The sequence below is a fragment of the Populus nigra genome, chromosome 16, assembly GCF_951802175.1.
Source record: "Populus nigra chromosome 16, ddPopNigr1.1, whole genome shotgun sequence".
Lineage (NCBI taxonomy): Eukaryota > Viridiplantae > Streptophyta > Magnoliopsida > Malpighiales > Salicaceae > Populus > Populus nigra.
In genome coordinates this window covers 5170774-5184705 of record NC_084867.1, presented here as the reverse complement: position 1 = coordinate 5184705, position 13932 = coordinate 5170774, and the positions used below count along the sequence as shown (strand labels likewise).

Below are 13932 nucleotides of genomic sequence, written 5' to 3'. Positions count from 1 at the left end.
TTACCAATTTCAGTATTGTTTATTGTTTTGCATTTTATTTACTTATTTTCTTTATTTTTTCTACACTTTATAATCCCTACAATTCCTTTCTTTCTCCTTCTACAATAAACTTGTCATTTTCCTTGTATGGTGTTAAACTAAAACTTATCACTTTTTCTTGGGGTTTGAGGTCTTAGATCCCCACACCTTGCTTGATTTTGTAAGGTTACTACCTACTTTCTCTCTAGATTAAATTCTTATGGAGTGGTTTCTCTTTTTTGGAATGTATAATTGATTAATTGATAACCTATTTATTAAGAGATTATTAGAGATTAACACGCCTAGTTGGACAAATTTAGTATCAATTCTAGAAGCCAACAAATTTATATCCAAAGGAAAAACACGGGCAAACCTATCACTGGATAATTGATGTGTGAGGTGTAAATTAAGCTTCTTGGAAATCACACCATCCATCCAACTTGTGTAGTCCTCAGGAACCAAATCTAAAAGGCTTTATAATTTGAATGCATCCATAACTTGGGTCATATATGATTTTTTACCTCCCATCATCTAGCAAATAATACTTGCAATTGAAAACCCTCTAGAGAGAAAGACATATGATATAAGAATGAGTACAAATAAAATATAACTAATGATACTCACATGGAAAGTCATTCATTGAGTAATGTTTAAATGCTCAGAAAGGTTTATCTTGCATTCCATGTTGAGGTTTTCAGGAAATTATAGGGCGTTAAGTGACGACGAGTCTGCCTCTTGTAAGTGGTGTGTTAGAAATGGGTTTTGGGGTATAATCATAAAATTATGATTATAAGATTCAAGAGTCGCCAACTAGTATTATGATTATTAGAAAACCTATGGTCTATGAGAGTTCAAGTAAGTGACTGGTTGTGCAAAGGGAAGACGCATCACCCCCAATACACCCTACCTAAGGTAATCTGCATTGTTGTTTGATTGTTATTCTAAGTCGTGTTCTTATCTGTTGGTTTTATCTAAAGTTCAAGGTAGATCTCCCTTCGTAAGGAAATCTCTATCTTATTAGGTTAAATCCTAATCATTTTAAGGTCTAAATTTTATCATCGCATTTGTTTCTTTGTATCTTTAATACTTGAGGAATATACTCTACTGTATAGTTTTACACCTCCAAATATTAAATTTTATAGTTAAACCCTAACACTTTAAATATAAAGTGAACAAAATGATTGGTGAAGGGTTTTTGATATTTTGGCCAAACCCTAACGATAATAAAAAATTAGTTACGATATCTATTTTTGCATTTTTCAAACATGAGAAAGATGCCTTTTTATTTGTTTTTTTATATATAAAAGTATGATTAGAAAACTTTTAGGATCTTGCCATATGCACAAAAACAAAATAATTTCTATTTTTTATTTTATTTTTTTAAAGAGTAAAGTGATTTTAAATTTTTTGAATTTTTTTTGAATTTTCAATTTTTTTAAAAAAAAGTTTTGGAGAAAACTAGGTATTATAATACTGAATCTATATTTTATAGTATAAATATATGGTCTGATATTATGCAAAAGTGATAAAAAAAAAAAACATGCGAGAAAATCACAAATTTTCTGAAAGGACTTTTTAAAAATTTTAGATTTTTTATTATAATATAATATAATATTATAATTATTATTATTGCTAAATATAAATCGGGTTGGACCGAGATTTGTCCAGCCCGACTAAGTCGGGTTGGGTTGACTATTGTCCTAACATCCTTCCCTCATTTGTTTTGGTCTAGACTGGACTCGGTCCATCCATATAAGCTGAGTTAAAACAAGTCCAACCCAAGCCCATTTGGTCACTGGCCTGGCCTAGCGACCATGTTAATTATTTAAGATGCAAAATGCATGCAAAGGAAGGGAAGAAGAAAAAGGAGAAGGGGAATAGAAAGAGGCTACCCGGCGGAGGTAAGGTGGTTATTACCGTGGAGAAGGTCGTGCATGGTGGCCAGAGATGGCAATGCCGCTAGATGGGAGCAAAAATGGAGAGAGAGAAAAAATGATGTAAGAACTGGGGAGGGGATGGTTTATTGCCAACTTTGAACCTTGATTTCTTTTCCCTTAAGTCATGGAATTCACCCTTATTTATAAGGGGGTGGAAGAGGGACACTTTGTCTCTTTTGGGAACAAATCTTGGCCCTTGATTCATTTGAAAAGGATCTCAACTGTTAACTTAAAGGTGCTATCATGACTTGAAAAAGTTGGGAGCTAAAGCTGGTCAGGTTGACCACTTTGGAACGATGTCGTGGCAACTGTAGGGGCAGTTGGTCAGTGAGACCTACTTTAGGGTGTAGAACAATGTCAAACCAATTTTATGCAATTTTGCCCTTGTCGAACCTCAATGTCAGCCATGAATTTCAGTGCCTTTTTTATTTTGGTCATTGGTCTTGGATTTATGCAAATTGACCATTAAACTTTCAATTCTCTTCAATTTCACCCATGATTTCAATCAATTGGGTTCCTAGAATTCAGCGTCTTTTTCAAAATAGTCATTGGTTGCGAATTTCTTCAATTTGACCCCTAATTGACCCTAAATTTTTGATTTTATTGCAATTTTACCTTTGATTTCAATCAATTAACTTGATAAAAATTAAATTTAATCTTCTAAAATTTCAATATTCTCAATTAAGCCCAAATTAGGCTTCCAAACTTAATTTTTCACCACCTAAGCCCCTAATAAAATTAATTTGATCCATTTAAAGTATAATTAAGTTACTGCACCTAATTAAATCCTTTAACTGGACCCAAATTAATTTTAAAACATAATTAAACCTTAAATTTGATTTATGATTAAATTAAATTGGCTTATTAAGAATCTAATTATGTCATTTAACTTAATTTTTATATAGAGTTGTCCAATGATCATTTAATTTGACCTTTAAGTTGCATTATCTCTCTAGTTTTGAGTATAATAGTATAATTAAGCTTCCGATTCCATTTAAAATTGCAGTTTGATTTTTCTACCTATGAAATCCTTTATGAACCAGAATTTTCTAAAATACCAGTTTTCTTGCTATTATGTTTTATTTTTTTATGGAAAGAAAAAAATTTAAAAAATAGCTAAAAAATAAATTATAACACCAAAGATCTCTACTCTAGTTTCTCAAAGTTTCAAAGTGTTATCCCTTAACCATATCATCATAGCATCTCTCTCTTTTCTAGTCTATATAATGTCAGAGGGAGTCGCTTATCCTAATAATTGATGGTGTTGGAACCAACATTTTCTAGTGTTGGTATGGAGAACTAAAACCAACCAACCTTTTCTCTATGAAAAGCTTATAGAGTGTCAACCATATATAGTAGTCTTAACTAAGGAAGAGACTATCGTTTAGAACATGAAGCTTTAGGTGCCAGTCTCCTTTTCCATGTAGCTGGCCAACCTAACACTAAAAGCACCCATATTTCTTCCCATCTCTTCCGAAGGATCCTCATCATCTATAACCTCCGCCTCTATCTTTACTATCTTTCCCCCTTCCTTCTCCTCTTCTTTGGTGGGTATTCGTGGAAGGGTGATGAAGTCTCCTAATTCAATTGAGATAACCAAGGCCACCTGCCATTATAAAATAATAATAATAATAATAATAATAATAATAATAAATCAATAGAGTTCAATGATAGAAAGCAAACAAACATAAAAATATTTCACTGCTCCCTAGGGAATATCCCTTAGCCAAAAGCGCGACATTGTATAGATTAGAGCTATATCATAATTGATTACAAAGTTGCATCTCCATGCCAGTTAGGAAGAACCACAGCATTGTACTTTCCACTAGAAACTGTTTGGTAACGTGATAGTGTTTATATTTTTTGTGGTTTTATTTTGCAAGCTGTTTGGTTAATTAAACAAACATTTATTATTGTTCATGGATCCCACGGTCTACTATGTTTGAAACGTAAGGAAAAAGAAAGCATCTAGTAACTGCTTCCTACGCAGCAAAATGTTGAACCGTGTTTCACTGTTCACTTAACAGTAGAAGTATGCATCCACTGTTTATGTGAATAATTTTTTTTTAAAAAAAAAAAACCAGTACAGTTAATTGATTTCACTCGCACTGTTCACGTGAACGTGAACAATAATTTTTTTTAAAAATTAGTTTAATTAAATTTACTCGTACTGTAATCTCAATTTTATTCCTGATAATATTTTATCTAATTTTGTAGTTCTTATCGAATTAATTTTGTACGTAATGAAATTGTAGATAGTTTAATGGAACAATAATATTTTTTTAATATAAAGTATGATTTATTTTATGATGTAATAGCAATAGTTAAATCCATAATAATTAAATTAAAAACCATCAATATTAATATATATATATTTAAATTATTTTATAAACTCAATTTCAACCACAGTTTTAACCAAATATCTATTTTTTCAAATCAATCTTAACTAAAAATACTTTTTATAAAATAATTTTTTTCAAACCACAACCACAACCACAACAGCTATCGCAATACCACTCTTCAAGACACATGACTTCGCCAATCTCTATAAGGACCATACTGTAAGATGGGAACGGTGTTCTTAACAACGATTCATTTTCTTTTATTTTTTTTAATAAAATCTAATTTTTCCTTGCAAGCCTTTCTCAAAAACTTTGTTGTCAATTTTTATTTTTTCTAATTTATTTATTATTACTATATTTTTTATTTATATTATTTAAATTATTAATTTAACTAATATATAAGGGATTACGAAGTAGTGTTTAATATTGTGTTTAAGAAATATTTTTAAAAAAATTTAAAAATTTATTATTTTTTTATTTTAAATTAATATTATTTTAATATTTTCATATTATTTTGATATACTGATATTAAAAATAAATTTTAAAAAATAAAAATATATATTATTTTAATATATTTTAAAATAAAAAATACTTTAAAAAATAATGAAGAAAATTTTAATTGAGTACTGTTTCATTTACTTACATGGCTTTACATTTTATTTTTTTTAACGAAATACACCCAAGAAAGGGAAAAAAATGCTAATCAGAATCATGTGATGTGAAAACTAGATGGACAGAACCGGAGAGGACAAAAGAAAATAATAATTACCAGATATAGATGCTTTCCCGATTCAAGCAAAAATATATGCTCCAAGTACTTGAATTGAAGGAGATCTTCTTAACAAATAATTGCTTTGCTATTTATATTTCTCTGACAAATCTACAGCCTTACCAACAACGTTTGATCGTAGTTACTTCCAAAGTTGCACTCACAAACTCTCTGCAACTCATACAGCTACACAGGCAAGTCCAAGAAGATCTCAAACTTTTCTGGTTCTTAAAAGAGACCCATTTGTTTTTGGCCAGTTGGGTGTCCTTCTTTTGGTTGTTCTGGATTGATTCTTGCAAGAACTGAATCTTGGTTTTCCAGTTCAGGTAAGCCAAGTGTTTCTTTTATACCCATTTTCTTGGATCTTCTTTTAAAGTTAGACGTTTGAAATTGCGTTTTGTTTTTATTGCTTGCCAGTCTATGGTTGTTTGGATTCAGTTCATTGATTTCTGTTAAATTTCAAGCGTATACAATTTTAATTACTTATCTTTCTAATGGATTCTCTTGGTTGCCAAACAAATCGTTGCCATTAAAGTTTGTTTTAAAGTGACTTCTTTTGATCTGTAAATTAAAGCATGCTTCTTGGTTTTCTATGTAGGCTTTGATTTTGTTACCACGATTGTTTAACAGCCGAAAATCCCCGAAGGTTTTGGCTGGAAAAGTAGCTCAAGTTTGATTCTCGTAGATGAGTAGAATTGGCTTCTTCTTTTTTTATGGATGAAAAAAGCTGCTGATTTTCTAGGAAATGAGTCGATCACCTTCATTTGCTGTTAAACAGGAGCTTAGTCTAAAGACTGATTTGGAATCTTTGCAGCAATGGGTTGTTGCCTTTTGCATTATTAGATTTGATCTTGAACAAGGCCAGCTTATTGAAGAGTGTTATCCACCTGGTTCTCTTTCAAATGAAGAGGAACTTGATGTTGCTTTTAGTTCATTTCCGGATTCTGTTTCCCAGAACCAGAACCGTTCAAGCATTCATGATTGCATATTCTTTTTCCGCATCCAAAGGCGGAAGAGTTCTGAACAAAAAAATGTGAATTCGTCGGAGACAGTAGAAATTGATGATAAAGAAGTATCTTCAAATTCCATGAAAGAGAAGTTGATTAATAGAAGAAAAATTAGAAATGATACCAAACAATTGAAATACTTGTATGGCTATGTATTTAACAGGCAACGGCATGATGAGAGGCTAAGAAGAGGTGGAGAACAAAAATCTGTGGTGATATTATCACACAATCCTTACTCCAGTGTGTTTAGGCCTTTGTTACAAATCATGGGTCCTTTATATTTTGATATAGGAAAGAAAGCTCTTGAGCATATTGCTGCTTATGTTTCAATGTGGCCTGCTCCTGTACCTGGTAAACACATGGAGCTTCCTATTGGGAATGCCTTGCTTAAAGTTAGCTTGCCACCTGCTCATAGTCTGTCTTTTGAAATTGGGATGTTTGAAGAATCTGCTTCTGCCATGGCACCTTTTCTTCCAAATAATCAGTCAATTCCACAGGGTCTGTTTCATGATTCAGATATATTTGGTACATTCCGGAGCATTTTGTTGCAGCTCTGGTTGTTATGGGAACTGTTACTTATTGGTGAACCCATTCTAATCATAGGACCAACACCTCCCCAGTGTTGTGAGGCAGTTGCTAGTCTAGTCAGTTTGGTTGCTCCATTGCCATGCAGTATTGATTTTAGGCCATACTTCACCATCCATGACCCTGATTTTAAGCATTTGAATTCACTTCGAGAAGGAGACACTTTCCCTCCTATGATTTTGGGTGTGACGAATCTATTTTTCCTTAAAGCTCTTCGCAATATTCCCCACATTGTTTCAGTCGGCAGCCCTGCTCTTAATTCAAATCAGGTTCCCTTTGCAAGTAGGTCTGCTGGCAGAATTCATGGAAGACCAGAAGGATTTGGTCTTCAGCAGCTTTCCTTGAAGAAGTTTTCTCCTTCAAGTTTGTTGAGTGCTGTTAAGTTAAGGAGAGATGGTCCTCTTTGCCTCATGACAGAACACAAGGAAGCTGTTTGGAGCACCTATGTCGCAACAACTAAGCCTGACACTTCTATCTTGAATAGGCTTATTGATGCTGGGATGTTACCAAGGGTTGAGGAGTCAATGTCAGTTGTTAACAATGAAATATTGCGCCGTCATTTCTTAGAGCTCACCACCAACTTTTTGGCTCCTTTTGGCCCATATTCTAGGGCCACCACTCCTTCTGAAGGATCTCTTCCATTCATTGACCCTCCCCCTCTTCCTCCATTTGACGCTGATGAATTTCTGGCAAACTTATCAGCAAGAGGTGTGGGGAAGTTTTTGTCAAAGCGGATGAAGTCTAATTGGCTGGATTTATACAAGTAATAATTGTTAAACTGCTATTAATATTATTTATGACTTTCTTTTTTCAGTTTGTTTTGTTGCTTCTGAGTCCTTCATTCAAATTTGGTCAAGTTTTCAATGCTTGTTGCTGACACAAGGATGGTTTACATTGCTGTTCAGGAGGTTCCTGAAAGGGCCAAACTTCATGCCATGGTTTCAAAGAAGGCTCATAATTGCTGAACAGGAACAACATAGACTCTGGAGGCAGGCAAGAATGAAAGCTGACATAAAGGTACTCATATCCAAAATGCCAGAATTGGAAATTGTTGATTATTTCAATGCTATTGAAAGACATCTCCATGGAGAAATTCAGGTAAATTATTCTGTTTCTTCTCCTGTTATCTTTATTTCCTAGGGCAATATGTCCAGACTGTATGCCTTTGTCCTTTTGAATCTGTCACAATTTTGTAATAACACATTCTATGCCTGCAAACATCTAAGCTTTGGTTTCGTAGTTTATAAATAAGAACAACAATACAAAAATAGAAGTGAGTTACGTGGTTTAACCTTTGGTCAGCATTTATTGGGAAAAAAACATGACTTTTTTTTTTTTTGTAATTGGAGCTAAATCTGCACTCATCTATGGAAAAAAGTAAAAGAACTGTAATACACGCACATAGATGTACAAAAAGGACATAGGACTGCCTTGCCATTGCCCTGGATCAATTAGTTACTAATACATGCATGCAACTGCAGCTGCAGAAACAGAACATGCATGCATTCAAGCACACATGTTACATATCCCATGCAGCTGCAGAAACAGCACACACTTGCATTGAGCACACATGTTACATATATGCATGCAGCTGCTGAACTTAGCATGACATTTTAGGGGAAAATGCTACAAATGTACAAACAACCAGCAGAAGTCTTGGTTTTGAGGTGATTCTCAGGATAGTTTAACCCCTCCCCCCAGGCTTTGCTGGTTTTCCATTGTAGAGGGGTATGGAATCCTTTGTGGAGGGATTTCATTGCCTAGGTAGTTTAGATCTGTATACCTCTTTATTCTGAACTATAATGTGGTGAGTTTCAGAATTGGTTTTGTTCTAAAAATATTCTAAGATCTACACATTATGTCACAAGTCTCTCCAGAAGAAGAAATAACAGAAAGAAATGGGAATTAGGGCAAGAATGATTTGAAAGAGGTGACCATTGCAATTTTGTAGCTGCTGAATGAAACGTGGTGTTTACTTAAATGTTTTTGTTCTTTTAACTATGTTACGAGGCATGCCAAGATGTTTGCCATCATGAAAATTAGATACTAGCATTTGGAAGTAATTACCACTTTGATGATACAACTTAACATGGCAGTTTGAAAACCTAGTTTCCATTTTACTGTAGGTAAATGTCTCTGTAACACGTGCATAAATAGTGTGAGTTAGATTGTCAGAGAAAGAAGAAATTATGTCTTGCTTTAAAGGCTGCTATGCGGTATAATTAGTGATGCTCTCAGAGGCTCTTTTTCCTGGCAAAGCTTCTTTCCAGCAAATTTTTCACAGCTTGTTTTGCAGGCCTCTTTGAGCAGGGTAAACCAATGATTGGAATTTCTATTTTCAGGAAAAACAAATATTTATTCACACTGCTGCTCTTTATTGAACTCTGGTCTCATATTTATATGTATATACACATTCCATGGTCTAATTTGCCATGTTTCTGTCACGTTCAAAATAAAAATAAAAAATCCTCTATCTTTGTTCATGTGTTAGGTTATAGCAGAGAAATATTTTTGATTTTTCATTATGCAATCATCAGATGGAGAAGTTAGGAAGGGCTGCTGTTGACTTTACAGAAACTTGCCAGAAATTGAAGAAAGATCTGCAGGCAGTGTTCAATGTCCTTCCCAAAGACATGCAGCAGCTTTTGCTTATGAACCCTGAAAGAGCAGCTCTTTTACAATTAAGTTCGGAGCCAACAAAACTTCCTGGCCGCCCATCCTTACAAATTGGAGTTGTATCTTCCACATCATCCAGATAAATTGCAAAGCATGGATCAGGATTTGGGGCTTTGTTATATATGTTGTCTTCTCACGCTGCTGAAGACCAGCACAGCATGTAAATATGTTGTAGTGTCCTTGAGTCACTGGATTGGGGGTATTTTCTCCCACTTAGGACATATTTCTTCTTCTTGGTGAGAATACTACATCCTCAATATATTCCTGAGTTATTACAGTAATCTGATTTACTTATCATTTCCCTTGTTTTGAATTTTGTTCCAGATGTGTGTCACAGCTGTCGTTTCCTCCCCATTTTAACTCAATTCTTTTGCAATCCTACATATTTGATTGTTCAAACCTACGGGGGAGATCAGTCTTTGAAGTGTATATATCTTGAAGCTATGCGGTGGTTATACGAGATAATGATTTTGTTAATATAAATATATTTAATTTATTAATAAAGATTTATTTATTTTTAATATTCATTAAATATTTTATTAATAAATTTTAATGTAAATTTCTTGATCACGTGGTCACACAATTTCTAATAAAATAAATAATAACTCAAAAAACTGAAAATCAAGTTTGATAGAATCCTGGTAGTTTAGAGATAACTATGTATTTAAAAACTAAAGGTATTGAAAAAAACTTTGATCTAAAGATATCTTTGTATCTAATAACTTTAAGTATATGAATGACGTTATAAAACCAATTAATCTTTGATAAATTAATATATGATATTTGTATATGCAAAGAAATGTTGTTTTGCTACAAACAAATAAAAGAAAATATCATTTTATTCTTCAACTTGTTGCCCAAACTTACAGCTAAGAAAAAACATAATATAGTCTTATCTAACTAACTCTAACGGATTTCTTTTAGGTTGCAAGCTAATGAGGTTAAACTAGTAATCAACTAATATAAATCTAATAATCAAATAAACTTCTAAATAATATCTAATGACCCAAAACAAACTCAAATTAAAAATCATTATTCAACATTAAATAAATAAATAAAACAGGAAAATAAAAACAAAGAACGGACTCTCCAACACTATGACCGATAATTTACGGGCGGCCCGTAGTGTCTCAATCGTTAGGAGTTTCCAATCAGTATCGAGCAACCAGTCTGAGAAGATTGTGGCCTTGAAATAACACACGTCTGATCTCACCCAGCAATATAAGCAACTATTGGCAAATTATGAACAACTTCGTCAAATCATTATAGACATAAGATCACATATGGATGGTATGTGTGTGCCTCCTTTTTTGTTGTATGGTCTCAGAAACGATTAGCCTCCTCCTCCTCCGGTTCCGCGATTGTTCTATTTCAATTTTTTTTGGAAACACTATAAAATTGTAATGAATATTTGGATGGATATTTTATACAATTTTATTTGCTTAATTAGTTTTTTTTACTATTATTCTATACAATTTTATATTATTTATTCTACACAATTTTATTTTTTAAAAATATTTTTAAAATATCACCGATGGATTTAAAGACAGAATTATGTCGTCGGTATTTTACAGAGAGTTGCAAAATATTTAATGCATATGCCACAATCACTGACATCTCTACAGACAGAATAAGTTCGTCTGTATTTCACAGAGAGTTGTAAAATATTTACTGCATATGCCACAATCACCGACATCGTTATTCTGTCAGTGGTTTTACCAATGGAACTATAGACAGAATAAATCCGTCGGTATATTTCCAGCAAGAATTTTTTTTTGCGCACATTTTCCGTTTGTAAAACCTTTGGTTTTTTTTTGTTACTAATAGAGTTAGCGACAAAACATGAAATCACCGATAAACAGTATTTCGACGGACTTATTCCTTCGATAATTTAGTCTGTAAAATTTTTACAGATGGAATGGCAAGCTTATACCGACAGATAATGCTATCGGTAAAACTGTTAAATGTTGTAGTGATAAATGTTTAAAAAATACTACAAATACTGAAATAAAATAAAAGATACACACACAAGGAACAATGATGATATTGGAGTGTTTTAATCAACAATAGGAATCTTAGTCCAGAATTTGTGTTTTGTTATAAAAAATATTTTAATTCAGCTTACATGTACCAAATTAAATTTTTATATCTCGAACAAGACTTATGAAATCCTTCGCTTATGAAATTTTATCCGGGAAGCATTTAATGTGTCGTATTCACAACATCTAAAACAATTCAAGGTCTCCACATTGATCATATATTCGTAGATTTGCACGTTATTTTACATACAAAAATTATATGTAATTTAAAACGAGAAACAAATAAATGCAAACAAAAGAACCCTAGTTTTGGTCCCTCAGTTGATACCAGAAGATCAGAATCTCCACATTGATCAGTTGTTTATTCCGCTCCCAACAAAAAATGTGCATGCAATATTGGAGCAAGTTTAGCATTTGAGAGTAAAAGCAAAGTACAAAAAGGCACATTTGCCTGTAACCGGACAAATATCTAACGATACATGTGGATCATGCATATATGAAATGACCGATTGGGTGCCGCTCATGACCGCACCAAGTCACCAGCTAATCTTTGGCAGTGACACAGTGGATGTGCATCCATTATAAACAAAGGAATATCATCGAAACCTGAAAAAAAAATATCACAATAAAAAAAAAAAAGATGAAGCTAAGATTTTTTTCAATTAAATAAAAAAAAAAAACTTGAACCAACCTAAGTGAATATGTCAAACAAAAAGCAAAAAAAAAAAATTAAACTCTAATTCCAAACAAATCAAACTAAGATTGATGAAATTAGAAAAAAAAAAAAACTAGCAAGACTGGAAAGTCAACCAAACTCTATAACCCAGATCATGCGAATGAGACAATTCAATAGAAAACAAACCGGCAAAAATTATAAAACTCAATTCCAGAACAACCTAATGTTAGAGGACATAACGTAACAAATATAAAATTAACAAAAAAACAATAAAAAATCATGAATTAACCAAGGCTTACTCGTCAAACATGATTTGATGGGAGCGGAATAAACAAATCAAAAAGAAGGAAATAGAAGAAAATCACGAAACCCAATAGCAAAAAACTCCAACCTTGAAAGATGAAACTGAAAAAGAAAATTAATTTCTAACCAATCTAATGTTATAGGATGAAATAAATAAAAAATTTGCCAAAATAAATTCAACAAAGAACAACAAAAAAAAACCGAGATAATCCGAGTCATTTTCAGATTTTGTGCAAAAAATCTATACAAAGCAAATAAATAAAAATAACATAGCCCAATTTTCAATTGAATAAATGTTGAATAATGAAACTAAAAAAATATGAATTTTTTTTTTTTAAAAAAAACAAGCAAGTAAACATGAACAAAGCTCTTAAACTTGGGTTACTTTCTAAAACTCGCAACATGCAAAATCTTATACCCAAACTCAATAAAAAAGATCAATTCCAAACCAATTTAATATTAAAAGATGAGATAAAAAAAATTAATTTTAAAAAATTATCAGAGTGAAAATAAATAGCAATAAGAAGAATGAAAATTAAATTTGATAGGAAAAAAAATACTTAAAGAGGATAAAATTGTAAAAGAAATCAACTTTAAAAACTATCTCAAATAAAATAAATAGCAATAAAAAAAATAGGGATCAAATTTTAAAAATGAAAAACATGAAGGGGATGAAATTGAAAAGAAACAATTTTATAAATTATTCTAAATAAATTAAATATTAATAAAAAAAATAGAAATCAAATATGAAGGAATAAGAAATTAAAAAGTTGCTTTGAAGTTTTGAAGAGCCAGGTATGGAAATCAAGAAGAGAGAAGAAGAAGAAGAAGAAAGGTCACCAATGCCAAACTGGAGAGACGTTGGCCACACACATCGCCTCATCATGAAGGACAAACACCGTTGTTAAAAGAAAAATTTGGTCACCAAACAGCCCCGCACACACCAATCATTTGTTGACGTGTGCGCTACACTCGTCAACAAGTTTTTTATTAATATTTAATATTTCAAAAAATACACATGGGTCAACTTGATATTAACCAAAAAAAAAACCATGATGAATAAAAGAAGCCCATAGAAGATAGTTTAGTGTTTGTTTTTCCTTTAAAGGTAATTAATTAATTTTATTGTGCTAAAAAACTAAAAAGACTAAAAAGTTCGTGGATAACAATTTTATTTTTTTATTTTAGGGGTGGCCAAGTAATTTTATTTTGCAAAAAAAAAAGAAGCTAAAAGACTATTCTATCCCTATATAATTTGAAAATAACAATTGAATCATGGTGAAAATACTATATTGTCATCAATGCCTAGTTCAAAGATTTTATGATTAAAAAACAAATTCTTCATTTCACTATTACAATGAATAGTGTTATGGAGATAGGTACACAATAATTTCATTAAAAAATTCATTTTTTTTAATAAACGCATTCATTCTTGTTACATTACTACAAGTTGAATTAATTTTTTTTAATATAAAAAGAAATTAAAAAAATTATAAAGCTTAATTTTAAGTAAATCTAATATTGAAAATAAAATTAAAAAGAAAACTAAATTAAAAAAAAATTGTGAATAGATAAATAGT

The 13932-nt window shown here is 31.8% G+C and overlaps 1 protein-coding gene across 6 annotated transcripts; it reads left to right on the top strand.

The window, feature by feature from the left end:
- Positions 1 to 5000: 5000 nt before the first annotated feature.
- On the top strand, positions 5001 to 9855 carry LOC133675834 (uncharacterized). 6 transcript variants are annotated; one of them, XR_009835521.1, is made up of 5 exons: positions 5001 to 5392; positions 5665 to 7421; positions 7564 to 7756; positions 8785 to 8969; positions 9196 to 9330. XR_009835521.1 is itself a non-coding variant. In XM_062097345.1 (4 exons), the coding sequence occupies exons 2-4, from the start codon at positions 5812 to 5814 to the stop codon at positions 9171 to 9173; spliced, it is 1827 nt and encodes a 608-aa protein (XP_061953329.1). In that variant the 5' UTR covers positions 5001 to 5392; positions 5665 to 5811; the 3' UTR covers positions 9174 to 9338. The 6 variants fall into 6 exon arrangements, 3 of the variants coding, with proteins under 3 accessions (XP_061953329.1, XP_061953328.1, XP_061953327.1); XR_009835520.1 differs by lacking the exon at positions 8785 to 8969 and adding an exon at positions 9659 to 9855 and having other exon boundaries at positions 5002 to 5392; positions 7564 to 7675; positions 9196 to 9570; XR_009835519.1 differs by lacking the exon at positions 8785 to 8969 and adding an exon at positions 9659 to 9855 and having other exon boundaries at positions 5003 to 5392; positions 9196 to 9570.
- Positions 9856 to 13932: the final 4077 nt, after the last annotated feature.

Excerpts from the sequence above, each read along its gene's own strand:
- LOC133675834 (XM_062097343.1), top strand. The coding sequence starts at position 5,812 with ATGAGTCGATCACCTTCATTTGCTGTTAAACAGGAGCTTAGTCTAAAG. Across the intron at positions 7,422-7,563 it reads AATTGGCTGGATTTATACAA|GAGGTTCCTGAAAGGGCCAA; the intron begins GTAATAATTGTT and ends ATTGCTGTTCAG. Across the intron at positions 7,757-9,195 it reads ATCTCCATGGAGAAATTCAG|ATGGAGAAGTTAGGAAGGGC; the intron begins GTAAATTATTCT and ends TGCAATCATCAG.